The sequence below is a fragment of the Amborella trichopoda genome, chromosome 1 (assembly GCF_054954075.1).
Source record: "Amborella trichopoda isolate Santa Cruz 75 chromosome 1, AtrichopodaSantaCruz75HAP2 v2.0, whole genome shotgun sequence".
NCBI lineage: Eukaryota > Viridiplantae > Streptophyta > Magnoliopsida > Amborellales > Amborellaceae > Amborella > Amborella trichopoda.
In genome coordinates this window covers 37191295-37209191 of record NC_142336.1, presented here as the reverse complement: position 1 = coordinate 37209191, position 17897 = coordinate 37191295, and the positions used below count along the sequence as shown (strand labels likewise).

The 17897-nt window shown below is 36.3% G+C and overlaps 1 protein-coding gene and 1 long non-coding RNA gene across 2 annotated transcripts; both read right to left on the bottom strand.

The window, feature by feature from the left end:
- Positions 1–372: 372 nt before the first annotated feature.
- On the bottom strand, positions 373–15940 carry LOC18433212 (alpha/beta-Hydrolases superfamily protein). Its single transcript, XM_006843307.4, has 10 exons — positions 15691–15940; positions 14752–14888; positions 14480–14653; positions 13581–13817; positions 13393–13493; positions 13231–13303; positions 10808–10876; positions 10552–10659; positions 4412–4537; positions 373–927 (listed from the first exon to the last, which is right to left on the bottom strand). Exons 1-10 carry the CDS (start codon positions 15851–15853, stop codon positions 733–735), a joined length of 1383 nt encoding a protein of 460 aa, XP_006843370.1. The 5' UTR covers positions 15854–15940; the 3' UTR covers positions 373–732.
- On the bottom strand, positions 3509–4257 carry LOC148783811 (uncharacterized). Its single transcript, XR_016053423.1, has 2 exons — positions 4196–4257; positions 3509–4090 (listed from the first exon to the last, which is right to left on the bottom strand). It is a non-coding gene; the product is annotated as an uncharacterized LOC148783811 (long non-coding RNA).
- Positions 15941–17897: the final 1957 nt, after the last annotated feature.

Below are 17897 nucleotides of genomic sequence, written 5' to 3'. Positions count from 1 at the left end.
CAAATATCCTCAAATTGATCATCTCGACATCAAGATGCATAATGAAAAAAGAATAGATTTCAAGTTTTGGAAATAATGCATCTTGTAACGCATTTTTGGACTGTCAATTTCCAAGATTTTCAAATTTTTATAGATCTACTCAATCTATACTATTTTTAAAACTTTAAATTTTATAATTAAAGATGAAAATATTTTAAGGCTATTACAAAGATTTCCAGTATTAAAACTACATTTCTCAACACTATTTGAAGGTGAGCTTTAATTTGATTGTTTAGAGCATCGGCTCTATACAAACCGCACCCATGAGTAAAAAAGCATGCATTCTGATTATTCTGATTATTTCCCGATTTCCCGAAGAATGGCTCATGCATGTTTCTGACACGTGAACACACTGCAATTTATTAATAATACGAAAACTCAAAGAAAAGTTATAAGAATAACAACCTACAATGACGTCCCTTGAGGTTTAGCTTGGTGGTAGACATATCAGTTTGGGCGAATGAGGTCAAGGTTTCAAGCCTTTGAACATCGTCCCCAAAGAAAACCCAAAAAAAACCAACCTACTTTAAAGGGAATTGGGCTTGGGCTTAAGTGGTTGGCTGTGCACTTTAGCAATGCTAAATCTCAAGTTCAATTCCTACTACCAAACTACCTAACAAAAACAAAAATACAAAAACAAAAGGAAAGTAAAAAATGTACCGTGAAAGTAAAACAAGGGGGCGACTGATGCAGTCAAAACAAGGGCTTATTTCCCTTCAACAACCCCAACAAATGATCCAGAACACGACCTTGCCCATCACGTAATCCAGAATGCATGTATTCATTGGTTACCCATAACCTGATGCCTGCAATTTGTTTGGCAGTTTCAACAGAAAGTTTAAAGTTTACGTACATGTCTTCATAGTATACCGCAGCTGCAACTGGCACCTGCAAAGAAAATGTACAAATTGATTGACCAATCAAGTTGGCATCAAAATTTATATAGTAAAAAGGCCAATATTAACCAATTAAAAATGTGGTTATCAAGGAAAACACAGTTGCTACTGAAATGATACTACTTTAGCTGCAACCCAAAAATAAATAAATAAATATCATAATATGAATAAGTACAATGCCACTAACAGGAGTAGCTTTGCTGGAAGGATGCCCAAGATTTATGTGAGATAAGTTGTTGTTTTATGTACTAATTGGAATGATTTGTTATTGAGCATTTCAACAATCAAACAACATTTTTTCTTTTTCTTTTTTCATTCCATTTTTTTTTTTTTTTTTGATGGTGGGGGTGGAGATGTTTTTTTTTTCTGGTGGGGGGAGGGGGGGGAAAGCTGTGGTTTGGGGGTGTGGAGGGGTTTATAAGCCACATTTTTTGAATTTTCAATGAAGTTAAGAACATTGATAAAAAGTATAGGAAAAGAAGAATATTGAGCAAACATAAAGATGTCATCTGGAATACGCATAGGCCTCTTCTGTCACAAGTTGAGATTGCAAACTTTCCAGAGTCACAACCCAATAGGAGCTAGCGTAGAGGTTCGAGGCCTATTGCCTCCTTGTATACGTAAAATAAGTTTGTTATATTATGAGCATGTAGAAATATGTTAAGAGGCATAATTTCTAAATAAATAACAAATAACATTATTCCCAACCTTCGCTCTATTAATATGGTTAGAAGCATGCCTTTGGGTCTCTATATAGGTAAAAATGCATTCAATAGACTCACTAATTAAGATTTCAATCGTTCATCAATTATTTGAAGGGTCATGATTCTCATACATAGCAGACTTCCAAAAACCAAAAAACGCCTTGAGGCGCCTAGGCACCCTAGAGGTGCCCAGGTGGAATAAGAAGAGTATCCAATTGTTTTAGGTCCAAATTCTGTATAAAAACTCAAAAACACATATTGGGGCATAACACTAAGAATGCATAACATATACTCCACCCATAGTCTATAGTTCATAAACTTCATACCATTAGTCCATAGTCCATACTTCATAGTCCATACACATAGGAAAGAAATGCATATTAAGGTGAGGTCCAAAGTATTTGAGATTTGGACAATTAGTTAATAACACCTTGAGCAACATGGAAAAATATAATCCAACATTCAAAATTTTCAAATTCAGTCATCAACTCATCATCAGGAAAAGGAAAAATTTCACAAACCCATCGACCTTATGTAAATGGAAAGTTCTAAATTTTTTTAAGCTTCTCTCTCTCTAAAAGGTCACAAATGAGGATTAGGTTATATAAGAACCTGACTCCCCCCTTTTCCCCCCCCCTTAATTTTGAAAAACGAAAGACGAAAATGCCCCTCTAAGATAGGGCATTTTCACCCCTAGGCAGGTGCAGGCCCTGGGTGCCCGCGAACACCCCATTTCGTGGGGAATCGCCCAGGCCCACCTAGGCGGTCGCCTAGGTACTAGGTGGGCCGCTTTTTGAATGACCAGTAGGTAGTTGTAACTCTTTCATCATCATCGCTTACAGGGAACACCCTAGTATGAGCATATAACATAGATTCAGGATTTATAAAACGATACGGCAAACTTATAAAATGTGTGCAACCCTCCTCCTTTCCGGGCTTCAGACCGACATGACCGGCTTGGGACGCCATGGCGGAGTTAGGCAGTTGTAACTCGTTCATGTATATTTATATCATTTTGTTGCTAAATTGAGCAATTTGGTATCCCATATAGCTTCTAAATTCTAACCAAACACAATCTATATCGCAAGAAACACTCCGTTTTGTTATAAGACAATTTTGGTCTCCTGTAGATACAAATATTGGTGCTCCTATACCCAAAGAAAAAGGAGAGATATACAATGGAGACCTCCATCATTCATGACAATGGCCATATCTGTCATTATTTTTGTGGTGAATGTTGCCAATTGCTATGAAGGCTTGTGTGTCAAAGTTGTACTTCTAGGCAAGGTAGCCAGAAGACATCACGATGTGGATTAAGAACTCAAATTCTATTTGCAATAGAGAGAAATGAAATCTCCAGTGAACACTTGCAGAATGCAGGGTGGTGGTACTTGGATAGGGCAACTATCGACCTACTAATGCTGGAAAGGATGGTGTAGTCACAGGTAGGGGAGACATATGGTTTTACATTTGTCCTGAACCCATAATACCATTTGAAGGTACAGAGATGTGGCACACCTCTACACTCCTTGAGGGTACTATCTCCAAAAACCTTGTGATTAAAGCCTTATTATGTAGAACCTCCCATCTCATATGCGGTTGTCTTCCTCCAGATCATTATGGTCCATATTTACCCATTGCAGTGCCTGTGATCCACCTGGCCTCAGACTGAGGTGAATCATTTCTATCTCATTTCATCCCGTATTCCTGAAATTTTTTAGTATTTTTACTGGATGATTTGCTGGAAGAAGCAGAACTGTCGATCATGGGCTGTTTTTTTATGTACTGTCGCAATGAATTGTAACGTACTGTATTTTTAACATAATGATTCGAATGCAGGAGATCCAACTGATGGCCAACTGTCCTCTAATAGAAATGCATTTAGATTTTAATTTTCACCGAAACAAGAGGTTGACAAAACATAAAATCACATTTGTGCTCCCTGTGGCTTCCCAAAGATAACTTTCTATAGTTCTGAGCCTGTTGCTAGTCTAACTTCAATTCTGTGAAACATAGCAACCAGCAGAGAGTGTTTAGCTTCACGGGTACCCTGAATTCATGTTATAGCTAGGGGAAATAATTGCTAGTAAATTCGTATTGCACTTTCTAATTTCCCACATACAGTGACAACCCAGTAAGAGGATGGATGCACAAGAAGCGTTTTCTCTCCAGGCAATATATGGTGGAGCGGAAAAAAGAGGTATGGGCAGATTTTTAGAAGGGAGAGTTCGATATAACCAGTTTTAAGAGGGAAGAGTTCCTCCATTGATTCTTGGAGGTAAAGCATCGTAGGTCGGTGAATTCCTGGGCTTTGGAGTGTGCTGACCGGCTTTTCCATGTAGCAGACTCTCAAGTTCGAGGAATATGGTTCTCTCTGGCCTTGTCATTCATAGGGTGATGGTCGAATCATTTTTCAGATTATATGTATTCCTTTTGCTTTTTCAGGGCACACTGCATCAAAATGAGTGATCGAGTCATTGTTTTCTTTTCCTTTTTTTTTTTTTTTTTTGATTTGATAGATAAAAATTAAGAAAAGAAATGCTACAATGATGAGACCTCGTAGCCAAGAAGTATTTAGCATCTTGTTGCCCCTACAGTCACAAAACGATAAGCAATATTATCTTGAACTGGCTGCTTTTATAGAATCTCCAAGACTTTGAAAAGCACATGTATCTGATGACTAACAATATTATAATCGACAATTAACAAAAAAGATCTCATTGCATCATTGAAAACTTGGTTATCTTCAGAAACATTAGAGAGATAGCACACCTGATTATTATTCAATTGAGGGACATCATATAGTGGAGGCCAATCTTCCTTCACGGCCAATAGATGAGCAGCCTTTTTGAAATGGTTTAGGGCATATATCTCATCAAACATCCATGGAAATATCATCTGCATTGCCAATAGCAGTTGTGCAGTTGCATGCATTATCTCAAAATTAAATTGTACAAATGATGAAAGATGAAAGCCAGTGGAAGTATGATCAGCACATCATTATTCACAATAAATATAACAATTATTTACAACTAATCTAATAAATAGGCAAACCTACCAGTCAGATAGTTTGCATACAGATGATTCAAGGGAACAGGAAGAAATGGTGTGTATAGACCAAGCAGTACATAGAACGATAGAACCATAGTTACCGGAATCTATTTGCCGACCCCGCGATTCCGGTTGGCGATTCCATTAAGGAATCTTCACCGAAACTGTTTCTTGGAACCACAGAATCTCGATTCCTTAATTTAGGAATCTCATCTCAATACATCTTTAGAATCTTGAACCTATTATTTGTGGAAAGTCATTCACAAATACATCGAATCGTGACTCCAACAAATATTGAATCTTGAGTCCACGTCGAATGATACATGATTCCACATGTAATGATTCTTATTCCATTAGGGTTTTAAATCTAGAATCTACAACGTATAGTACATCGGTTCATAGGCGTAGGGAAGTGCGATTCAACCAATATGGAATCTGGCTTCCATATCTTTTAGAAATGAATAATCCCATTTTGTCTACACAACCCTATTTTGTCTATATAATAATGAAGTAAAAATCACAATTTAGAAATACATATCTTTTGTATATAATTTTCCTAGTAGATTATTTGACCCTAAGATCAATAGTCCACACCCAGTGGTTTACAAAATGGATCGGTGCCCGGATCAGGCACCCCAAAAACCCATCCAGATCGGTGAATTGGCGTTTCGGATCAGAAATCGGTCAGATTCGGCCTCAAAAAAAATCCAAAAAATTTATTAAAAATCATTATAAATATTGCTTTTTAGGAATCCAATAAGAAATGGGGGTACCACATTATGAACTTTCATTTTTTTCATCAATATGTGAATATTGAGATGTTCTTTCCCTGTATTTAAAATTTGTCTTATAATATCATCTAATTTTTTTAAAAAAATATTTATAGCTATAATAAAAATAATACATTATATAATTTATAATGTAAATAAACAAACAAATAAAATACAAGATTTAGTTATCAATGTATAATTATTAATAATAAACAAAGGTGTGACCCTTACAAATACATAAATCTACAAAAGTATAGAATTTAGAAATGTAAAGTTGTAATTATATTGCAATAAAATTAGAAAAATATATAACTATCATACTTGCAATGTGGGATAATTGGCAAAGCAACTTTAAAATAGATTTTAAAGTGGCTTGGGCCAGTGTTATTTTTTTTATTTTAAAATGTCCCATAAACTAGTAATTTTTTTTATGGTCAATAACTAGTATTAATTTATTTTTTGTTGTTCTAACGTTAATAACTTTTTCGATGAGTATAAATTATGGGTATAACGTTAATGAGTGATAATGTTATTAACTTTTTCGAGCTATTAACGACACGTTAATAACTTTAATGTTAATGAGTTACACGTTATACCCATTAACGTTATAATAAAGCAAAATTTTTTTTATTAACGACACGTTAATATCTTTAATGGTAATAACTAGTAACTCATTAACGTTAATGAGTGATAACGTTATTTATTAACGACACGTTGATAACTGTTTCGATGAGTGTAATTGGACGACTAGTTATACCCATTTGCAAGTCGATGAGTGATAGACAAAAAGTATTTGCCATCAAAAAGATGAGGGAGCACAACACCGCATAAAAGACATGGTACAAAGCAGGGCAGTTGAAATGGTATGCATAGGGGGGGCAGGACCACTTGGCATGAAAGGTGGCAGACATGAAAAAGTTTAGCCAGGTTGGTTTTTGTTCGGGTGTAACGATGCATTAATAGCGAGGTTAGGTTTGCCACGTGTGTTTGTTGATGGTGTGACGATGCCTCCTAACGATGCAAAGAAAATCTGGATCTCAATAAAAATAAATAAAAAACAAATGGAACCACCTGATACCACGGATATACGATCTGGTGCGGTATCACCGATACCCGATCCGAATCGCCCGATTCCGGATCAGATCAGCGATTTTTCAAACATTGGTCAACACAATCACTTTAAAATTTGCTCTATAAGTCAAATAAGAGACATCTAATATACGTTCTAAAGTTGAAAAGGCTCAAGATTTATTTGGGGCTTCCTACTCCATAAAATTGAAATCTCGACTCCTGGTTGGGATAAAACGTATTCATTCCATAATAATGTAATTCTCAATTTAAAACTAGCATAGATCTCGAATCCATATACGTCAAAAACTCGATTCCAAAGATGTTGGAATCACGATTCTAAACTGCAACATATCTCTATTCCATATATATCAAAAACTCGATTCCATAGATGTCAGAATCTCAATTCCACATTTCAATGAATCTTGACTCCTTGAGTGTCGATTCCATGGGGTGGAATCTCAATTCCAAGGAGGTCAGAATCTCGATTCCAAATGTGGATGAATCTCAAATCTATTTTGGTCGAGACGTGATTCCAAGAAATTAGGAATCTCATTCCCCGCGATTCCCATTATATGGATGTCGATTCCTAAAACAAAAATCTTCTTGGCGACCGGGATTCCTAAAACAATTCGGGTTCCCAGCGTTTCCAACAACTATGGATAGAACACATGGTTTAGCCATACTGATGTTATCTTTTCTAAATGGTCTCTCTCTCTCTCTCTCTCTCTCTCTCTCTCTCTCTCTCTCTCTCTCTCTCTCTCTCTCTCTCAGTAGCTTCTGTTAGCCATGGGCTAATGCAACAGTATCAGCCCAACACCCATAATCAATCTAGGCTGATCTAATGGCCAACATGTAGCATTTGGTACACATTTTGAAGAACCCCGAATATTCAAAACCTCACCTCAAAAACTTTGGTCTTCGGATAAAGTTTTGTCTAGCTATTAATTTCTGTCATTTCTCCACTCAATGTCATAAACCTCGGCGACACGTTTTGGCGTACTTCAAGGTGGGTAAACGACTCTTCCCCACTAGGCACCGGACAGTGGGGGGCTGCTAATATTCTACGATAAACTAGTATACAGACTCTCTCCCTCTCTCTCTCGCTAATAAGGTGCCAACCTGATACTGAGAGATAAGGTGCAACTTAAAATCCACAAAAGAAGGCCGTTATGATGATGGACCACCCTCTAATGAATGATCTCAACCTCTAACAGGTACGGATACAAAAAAAAAAAGGATTTCAAGTGCTGAAAATATTGCAACTTGGAATATGTTATTTGGACCGTCCATTTTTTAGATTTTCTAATGTTCATATATTTACTTGATTTGAAACATTTTCCGAACTTTAAATTTTGTAATTAGGGAGCGAAAATAGATTTTCACATAGTCATAAGATTTCCAGCACCAAAAGTGCATTTTGAGTGCACGTTGAAGATGAGCCTCACTTTAATTGTTTAAGGTGGATGCCTTGGATACATTGATAGATGTGTGACAAAAATTTCAGCCTATAGAACAGTAGAGGCCGGATAACCCAGATTGAACTGATTCAAATGAGTAGTGTTCACTGAATATGGCAAACACACTATGACCCTTTCTTTTATGTGTATTATTTTTTACATTTTTATTTGGTGTACCTGGACCATGTGCACATGTCCAAGTTTTGGGGTCCATCAGACTCATATGTAAATCACAAGAATACTGGTAGACCTGGGTTTTTTGCAAGTCCGAATGAGTCTCGGGTCGATGACCCGCGTTTAGCAGGAAAGACCCTCCCTCAAAACAATCACAAGCAAAGCATGCGAATAGGTACCAACGATGATGGATTTTAATGCGGTAAGTGGAGTGTATGATGTTTACCTTACCGCTTGGATTCGTGGGACACGTACGGTAAAAGTTGCCCTCTTAGATCTTTGGAGAAAGCCTCCCAAGCTTCTGCAGCTTTGTTTGAGTTCAACTCCCTTTCCTTATCCTTGCTCTGCTTCCTTTATATTCCTAAGTGGGCTCGAGTCCTTGGCTTGGCTCGGTGTGGACCCTTTGGTGGGCTAAGTGAGATGATGAGTTTGGAACTCCAAGGGGCATTTCTCTCTCTAAAAAAAATTCTCCCTTAAAGAATAAAACCAAAAATTGAAGTCTCACTCAAATATTTCGTAATTTTTCCTAGAAGAAGTTACACAATGAGGTCACATCTATTTATAGGCATCCACCAAACCATGGGTGGATGCTAAAAATAGACCAAATTTGATAAAAATAGCATTTTTCTTGAATTAAAATGTAATTTGGTATTAGTGAAAAATGACCAAAATACCCCTTCACACAATGCAAGAAATGACCAATTGGTCCCCTTTGAAGAAGGCCTAAGCCATGGACACCATCCAGGGGCACTTCGGGAGCTTTTTGATGGCCGTTCAGACGATCCATCGTCGTAGAAATGATATTCAATTTATGACAATCGTTTTGATATCCATTTTGAAGCCCAAATCGTACTTTTTGATGGCAATAAAAAATCCGACCATCTTTAAGAACATGGAAACCTTCAATTCTTCGTATAGGCTAATCCGTCATGTTTCCGGAAAATTTCTTCATTACAACTTGGATAGGATCGCATCACGGTCATTTTATGATAAAAATCGTCAAAATTGATGGTCATTTGAACTTGTTCCCAATTTGGAAAGTCGCTAGAAAATAGGATTCCGGCAACCGAAAAACGTGCCATTTTCATCTTTAAATTGTGCTCAATCCGACTCTTCATCTCGCTTGAATTTTACCTCATATTGTTCGTCTTGCAATGCATCCATTTTCATGACGATCCGATGTTGGGATCTCAAACTATGCCCACTTGATCAAACACCATTTTCTCTTTTCAAACCATTCAATTTCGAGCCAAACTTCTCTCTATGAATTCTCTTCATCCGCTCATCATCTCGAGGCAAATTTTATATCAAAATGAGCGTCGTCGAGACGAACCTTGCCCTGAAATTTGGGCTCGACCAGATACGAGAGATATGGTCATTCAAAAATCAATCCTGAGCTCAAAAGTAGCAGATGAAAACTGGTTCCTTGCAGCCTACCAAAATAGTGTAAAACCTACTCATTTTGGGTAAATTGGGCATAAGGGGGTCTAGAAGTGTCCGAATGGGCTGAAATTTGGTACACATGGGTTTTTGGACCTTTTGAATCCAATGGTGGTGGTCTGGTGCTCATCTGAGGCATAAAAATTAGGGCTCTAGTTATGTGGTATTTTTTAGGGCGATAGGAGCTGAATTTTTTAACCAGATTTCGTCCTTAACGATCTTAAACTCGTCTGATTGGGCTGAAATTTGGCGAGGATCCTTAAAACACCTCAAGCCACTATATTACAAATTTTGGGATCATTCTACCAGCTTTTCAAAAACAGCTTCACTTGATCAGTGTTTCCATAGTCCGCAGGCATTTTTGGTACCGACAGGACCAGGTTGCGACTGGCTCATTCCTTATTCGTGCCCGGGGCTAAGTCAATCAAAACTACCTTATAACAAATACCACCATGCATTGTTTGTCCGTCCAAATCTCCCATATTCAATTTGAGCCATTTGACCTATATTATCTTTTTACATAAGTATACATACATGCACAAACACACATGTTGCAGTTTTCTGCAGCAAGTCCAAAGATGATTGTCAAAATTGGATACATAAAATGATAAAAAACATCAGAGAGATGTCAAATGAATATGCTGTATAGTTTAGGAACCCACGTCCCATGTCAACTGCCACCAGGGATGGATTTCATGCAAGATGATAGAGGGGACAATGGAGGGAACCAGAGTTTGGTAGTATTAGCCTCAAGTCGATTAAGTTAACCCTTTGACCAGGATCATATGCAATTTCAAATGAGATTCCTAACACACTTAATGGATCATGCTCAATGCATGAATAGCTGTCATGACACACAAAAGGATGAAAACATTTTTGTAGAACACCAAGATCAGAACAATAGAATCCATGTTTACAAATCTAAAACATCAATATTCTTAATGTATACCTCTCCCAAGAAGAACACAGGACGGATACCATTAGCTGACATGACTGCATCAAATGCATCTTCAAATTCGGCTGTTATTCTATGAGCAGACCATCGTGATGAAGCACCCTATTAGTTTCCGAAACGCAATATACAGCATTCAGATTCTGATCTTCTCTATCAAATAATATTAATAAAAAAATAAAAAGAGAAAAGACTATGCCACAGATACTTATCATTGAGATCTTTTGCCACAAGAAAGGAAAGAGATGTTTACTTGGCAATATATGGATTCATGCAATAGAGCATAGAGGGGATTTGTATCGAATGCCAGCCATTTCTCATACTGCAAGATAATACAACATTCAGTCAGCAGAATAAACAGAAGACAATGCACCTCAAAATGTTCTGTACTGCTATCTGTGTGGTGCCAATAAACTCCATGTGGTGGTGTAAGATATTTACAAAGCAATTCTAACTCATCACAAATATCTCATCTAAACCTCATTCTCCCTCTGCATGTGGTCAATGAAATTATGCAATCAGTTTATGAACTTAGTGTGAATTCAGAAGCCAGAAACACAAAAAACCCTGTTACATATTACTAACCGCTGAATGACCTAGTTCAATGGCATTAAAATTAGTAAGTTCTATTATTTCTTTAATCCCATACATAAATTTTAGACATATTTGCTTATAACGGCAGCATGTTCCTTTTCTATTCCTCGTACCACAAGAATAGTTTAGTCATATTCAGTTTTATACAAGGGATAACACGTCTTTCAATTTAAACGGGGACGGTGGGAGGGAAACCTTGATTCTACCCAAGGGTTCATGTCTTCACAGGGTAAGAGAGTTCACGAGAGCTAGGCTTTTATTCAGCATCCACACTCCATCCCTGCTTATTTTCCTTTCAAAACTAGGTTTGGAACTTTCTAGTACAGCCAGGTTTCCCATTCTATTGGTTTTAAAAATTAACCACATCTTATTCTTCATGCATAGAGGGACTAAAGACCTACGGCAGCAACCTTGCACTAGCTTCTATCAAGAACTTCAAGAATTTCCCTCTTGTATTATCTTGGGGATGCTTCCCATTTTTCAGCCCTGCATGCTCAATATTTTTGAGGTTCCTAACCACTTTAGCCTTGTTATAACTCCCACTAACCTAGTTCAGGTTGACATATTTAATATGCATTATGAATTGTTTTGACTCCAGATGTAACACAGGTGTACTGCAATTTGCCTCATTTAATAATTTTTAGATACTTCTGAGTGATATATCCCATTTTTTAGTTAGTTCTGGATGTACGTGCCACAATTTTTTAACATTCCTCTTTTGCATCTCATTGTTGGCGTCATCAAAATTGCAAGGTTTACAATAAATTTGTTCTATAAATTACCGATCCATGAAATTCCATATCCAGATGGTCAATAAAACCCAATCCATTACAGTGAGTGAAACTCTCCGAATGATATTGAATTCCATCTTGGATCTATAGATCATCTATAGGATGTATCCCTGACAAAAGTGCCAACACCGTATCAGTCACAACAGCAGGGTCTAAGAAGGTAAGTATCATCTCACCAAAATGATCCCAGGATTCTCCTCATATTTCCTATGTTCATGTTTTCCATATGGGCTACAATCATGATTTCTATTTGGGATACAATCAAAGTTTAGTTCCACTCATATGATACTTCTTCATCATCGTCCATGAATTGTATTCTAGTTTATTAATTTAATAATCACCTTTTACCAGAAAAAATATGTTTCAAAATTCATTCTAAATCACATCCCATAAATACAATCCCTCAGTCCATTATGGTCAGCTAGAACCATTTCGTAGTTCCGCAAGTCAATTTGCATATGCAACAAAGATATAGTCCAATAAATGTGCACGAGCTTCACCAAAGAAGTAGATTATAATCACCTATGACATAATTATCGAATAACCACTAGCTATTTCAGAGATTACAACTTTGTCTTCAGTCATTCCATCACAATGAAACTAAAAATAGTTATTATAGACTAACATGTTATCATCTAGAAGTATTGCAGTGGTTTAGATGTGTTATGATTTCTACGAAAAGCAGTATGAAAGAATGCCACCTGCCCGAAGTGAGAACGTGGGTTAGTCTGAGTGGACACACCCGAGTTATGTACAAGCCCAAAAAGGACTAAAAATTTGAAAACAAATTACAGATTTATTTGTTAAAAAATCATAAACAGCAAAGTAAACTATAAACAGCATTGACAAAAGTCTTAAAAAGATGGAAAAATTATATAAAATATGGAATTTGGAAAAAGTTGATTTATTGCTAAAATCAATTAAAAAAATCCAGAAAACGGGAAAATAGAAAAATGGAACATGCGATAAGAAAAACTCACGAATCATCATTAAAAAATAAAAAATACATATAAACAAAATTATATACTTAGATCAAAAAATAATAATTTTGTAACTTTATTTTTTATATATCTAGCTTTGTACCCAGGGCTCATCTCGACAAGGCAACAAATCTGAGTAACTAGGCAGAATCCAAGTCGACGCAGCCAAGTTTTAAAACCTTGATGAAAAGAGAAATAAACAATCAACAAATAGGAGGCAAGATTTCTCCATTCTCAAGATGAAGAGATTAACAAGACATTTCTAAAGCTTTTCATTAATATCACAATATTTAGATGCAGAATCATCTTACACTCTTCAAGAAGTAGTAGCTGATATGCTTTTTTGCTCCTGGCACTAAAGTAGGATCCCACACCCTTTCAAACCTATGGAAATAAGACTAATATAAATAAGCATGTCAGTGTACCAAAAACTTTTAGAATGAAATGTATCATGGAGAGTAAATTGCATGTACAGGTAGTGCAGGCGTTCGAAACCAGTACTAGACCCCAAGCCTGAAAGGCCAAGAAGTTGCAATCCCCTACAGGTTAATTTGCCCCCAGATGGAAGTGGCACCTACAAAGGAAAATAATTGACCCTCAGTGAGCATTAACCTCTCGTTACTACAGCAGCAAGAGACAACTTTAAACTACGACGACTCACCCCACATCCTTCACAATCTGCCAAGTACTTTACAACTTCACGAACAATTTCAATGTCTTGAGGGAATCTCTTATAGTATTTCTCATTCTGCTGCCGAATCTGTTCAAAGCAAGCTCTATATACGGTATCAGCAGTGCATTCATTTCCGATAGGGGGCAGTCCACCAGTTAAAAGAACAGACTTTAGGCCATGCGGAGCGAAACTCAAATAGGTAACTGCACAGAAACCTCCATAGCTCTACACAAATAAAAAGAATGAGGTGTCCCCAACTTATCAAATATTTATTCTCATAAGGGTACAATCCAATAAAATACAGACAAAAAAGAGCAAGCTGAAAACAAAGAGGTAAAGAATAATTTGTGAGGAATCTTGTCTAGTTCTATTGTCTTCTTTTCTTGAGGAAGTTTTCCATGAAAACCCCATAGCTCTACGCAAATAAAAATAATTGGGTGTCCTCCAATTATCAAATTTTTATTTTCACAAGGGTGCAGACAAAAAAAAGGTGCAGACAAAAAAAAGAAAGCCGGGAGCATAAAGGTCAAGAATAATTTGTGTGGAAACTTTCTTGTACTATTGCCATGTGAACAGAAAAAATCATCTTTTCTTGATGAAGTTTGTTACAGAAACCCATTTCTTCTAGTTTTTTCCGACCCAATTCACCACCAACGCTCATGTTGATACGTGATATAATTAAGAGAGCACCAAAAGAAGGATGTTATAGCCACACATAATACCTTGATGAATATTAAAGGCAAAAGGTGAATAATACAAAAGGAAAAACATACTATCTGGCTTCCATATAGAGTCAATATAGAAAAGAAATTAGACAAGAAAAGCAACAAGCTGAATGAATTAATTTTACACAGCTCGATACATGTTGGAGATTACATGGAGCACACCTGCCCTAGTACTGTCCAAGGTTCAGCTTTTGGGACAAGATGTACACGAACAAACTCTGCATCATTCACTATATTGTCTGCACGGAAATGCCTCAAGTAGTCCACCTGCTCCTCAGGAGAGGTTATTTGAGAAAGAGATGATACAGTCAAAGGAGTTGATAAGCCTGTCCCTCTCTGCAAAAACCAGAAATATCAAGCACTTTAGAATGATGATATAGATAAATGACATAAAAAGTTGAGGGCCAGACTGAAGGGCATCTTGTTAACCTTGCCTGATCAAGTAAAATAACACAAAACTCTTCACATGCTCTCTTTAACCATCCACTAGCTTCAGTTGGTCGTGGACTTTCAAAGCCCGGTCCACCTTGTAGGTATAGGAGATAAGGTAGTTCTTGTTCTTCCTTCCCAACTGTAAAAAATATCATGTATGGGAAATTATCTAGATTTTCATAGACCAGTACGACAAATAGCTTCTCCACAAACTCAAAGGTGAAACTATCGCTTATTAACACCACCACCTTCTAGTAGCTAGAGGCAAAAGGAAAGAAAAATATGCTTCTACTGTAATTCACAGGTCAAAAGTCAGCTCTAACTTTTCACTTCTTTTTTTTTTTGGAATCTTAAGTCAGCTGTAACTTTCACCTTTTTCTTTTTCTTTCCTTTTGAATGCTAAATCAGCTCTAACATTCACATTGTACACAAATTGGAAACAAACTATGCAAGCCCAGCCAACATCATATTCTGAGATATGAAGAACAATTCAAACAAGTGATGAAGTCTGGGAGGTTTAGGGCTAACTTTAAGCTCCAACAGTTGTTTTAGACAGGTAATGTAAAGCTTTTGTTTCTCCATAGAAACTTGATGGAGGTTAATTGCAGAGGAGTCACAAAAGTTTGTTAATCATAAACTTCATAGTTCTAAATGCAGACTGACTAAATCCTGGTATGGTCTCAAGAAGGTACCAATAAATACAGGCTACGCTTGTCACTTGGCCATTGTCATTTCTTTCACAGTGAAAAGAAGCAGAGGGATCATAATGAATGGTAACACAATTTAACAGGCATATTTCATCGAAACAATTACACAAATTTGGATGGGTCAAAAGTCAAAAGTGATATAACACCATATGCAGTATTAATTGATAGTGATTTAGCCATCATTCTCCATTGAATACTATTAAAGCTCAATAACTAAACAGAGGATATTGTTACCAGCAACTACTTCTCGGACAAAGATGGAAATTTTGGAGGTTAGAGAAATGGCAGTGTAATCAAGAGGTACTCTGAATGTATGGTCACGCATGCGAAGATCCGGTACAGAAAACCATGCTTCAACCCTGTGTTCACCCTCCTCTTCACGCTGCCCATTCTCCATTTCAAACTCTCACTCTCTCTCTTGCGGCCACTGATCTGCAACAATGTTGCGTTCTAACATCCGGCTGTGGCAAACGAGCTGCTGACTCCGCCTCGTCTTGCTTGAGTATTCAATTTAGGTGTGGCAGTGGTCCCGACTAGACCCGGGATCCAAGGGGTATATACATGGTCCGTGCATGAGTCCAAATTTGACGGGTGGGTTCAAATTTTGGACAGCCCGACCCATCTCATATATGGAAATATGAACTTTTACTTATCAGAAAGGACCTATCTTTTATTGAGCAGCCAATTTTGATACTGGATATAAAGGTACAAGTGTTGTGCAAGAAGGAGATTCTTTTAGTTCGTGTATTATAGCAGTACCATTTAAGAGAAGAGTCGACTTGAGAACGAGAAGACGATATCAGAGAAAAATATCCCTATCTTTTTCAGTAATCAGGTACATAAATTTAGAGGACTAAATTTCTTTAAGGGGGGAGAATGTAACAATCTTAAACTTTCAAAAAAAAAAAAAAAAAAAAAAAAAAAAAAAAAAAAAAAAAAAAACTTTTAATAAGTGATCATCCATATGAGCATGATAGTCCTTAAGGACCATCACCATTTTCAAAGCTTTTAGTTTGAATTTGTCTGTTTGCTATTGCCTTGCCACGTCCAGTGGACGTGGGCTTTAAGTGTACAAGAGGTAATATAAACGTTACACCTCATGTATGAGGTGTAACTTAATAAAATATTATTATAAGGTGTCGTAAGAGTTTAAATACGAGAGGCAAAGTTTCTCTCTCTCTCTAGCCGAATTTTTATCGGAAGCTCCCTCACAAAATATTTTAGGTAAGTGACATCGTCTTCCAAAAAAATAGTATGTTTTTAATAAATAGTGATATTTCCATCCAGGATCTTTATTTTATAAGTTGTGTGTAAATGACCTCATTGTCTCGAAAAATAATCCATTCTTTTTAAAAATAAAATGAAATAATTATTTCTGCTTATTATCATGAATTTTAGGCGCGATAAATTTTATGCGCACACGACCTCATTATCTTGAAAAATAATCTTTTTAATAAAAATTGTGATATTTTATCTATGTTAAAAATTTTAAATGCTGTAAATTCTTAAAAAAATAAATTTATTTATTTTTCTTGTCCATTGTTAGAAAATTTTAGATACTTTTAAATTATTAGAAATAAATGTGATATTTCTGCTGTTAGTAAAATTGTGAAATTTCTTTCTACTGTTTTTAAATATTTAGACATTGTGAATTTCATGTGCAAATGACTGCCTTATTATCTGAAAAATGACATTTTTGTATTTGATTATAGTATTGTTGTGAAATGTTTAATTGTAAATTAACATCCCATAAATTGTGATAATTCTGTATTCTTGAATTTTCATAAGAGTTTTTCTATACATATTAAATTGACAATTATGCTAAAATGTCCTTATGAACTGCTACCTTTCTAAATTTGAGCCCAAAATATTTGATTGGTTATTTTTAAAATGTTATTGAAAGTGAATATTATTAATGGTTTCAGTGAGATTCATATTAATGATTCCAGTGATATGTTGAGTACATGATATTGCTGCTTTCGAATGTTTAAAGAGATTTAGAAATAATTTAAGTATGCAAGTGGACTCATCCGGTTCGCCGGTGAGGTATAAGTGGACCTATCCGAGACGCCGATAGAGATTAAGTGGACTCATCCGGTACGTCGGTGAGGTATAAGTGGACCTGCAGGGATTAAGTAGACCTATCTGGGACACCAATAGGGATTAAGTGGACCCATCAAGACGCTAATGGGGTATATAGGTGACCTACTTGGGATGCCAGTAGGGTATTTTGTGAAATCCTTTGAATTATGCACTACCGTTAAAGTGTTATATACATTTCAATTATTCGGATTATACTTAATTATGCATTTATTGAAAGTGAAACTGTTGATGCATTTCTGTTAATATATCTCCTTTTGGAAAATATTGATATCTTCCAACCATGATTATTTTTAGGATTATGATGATCACTTACTGAATAGCCAAACTCATCAAACTAT

Coding starts and splice junctions, on each gene's coding strand:
- LOC18433212 (XM_006843307.4), bottom strand. CDS start 15,853: ATGGAGAATGGGCAGCGTGAAGAGGAGGGTGAACACAGGGTTGAAGCA. Junction 13,818..14,479: donor CTTGGACAGTACTAGGGCAG/GTGTGCTCCATG, acceptor TTATTTGTGTAG/AGCTATGGAGGTTTCTGTGC. Junction 928..4,411: donor CTCAATTGAATAATAATCAG/GTGTGCTATCTC, acceptor TTTTCTTTGCAG/GTGCCAGTTGCAGCTGCGGT.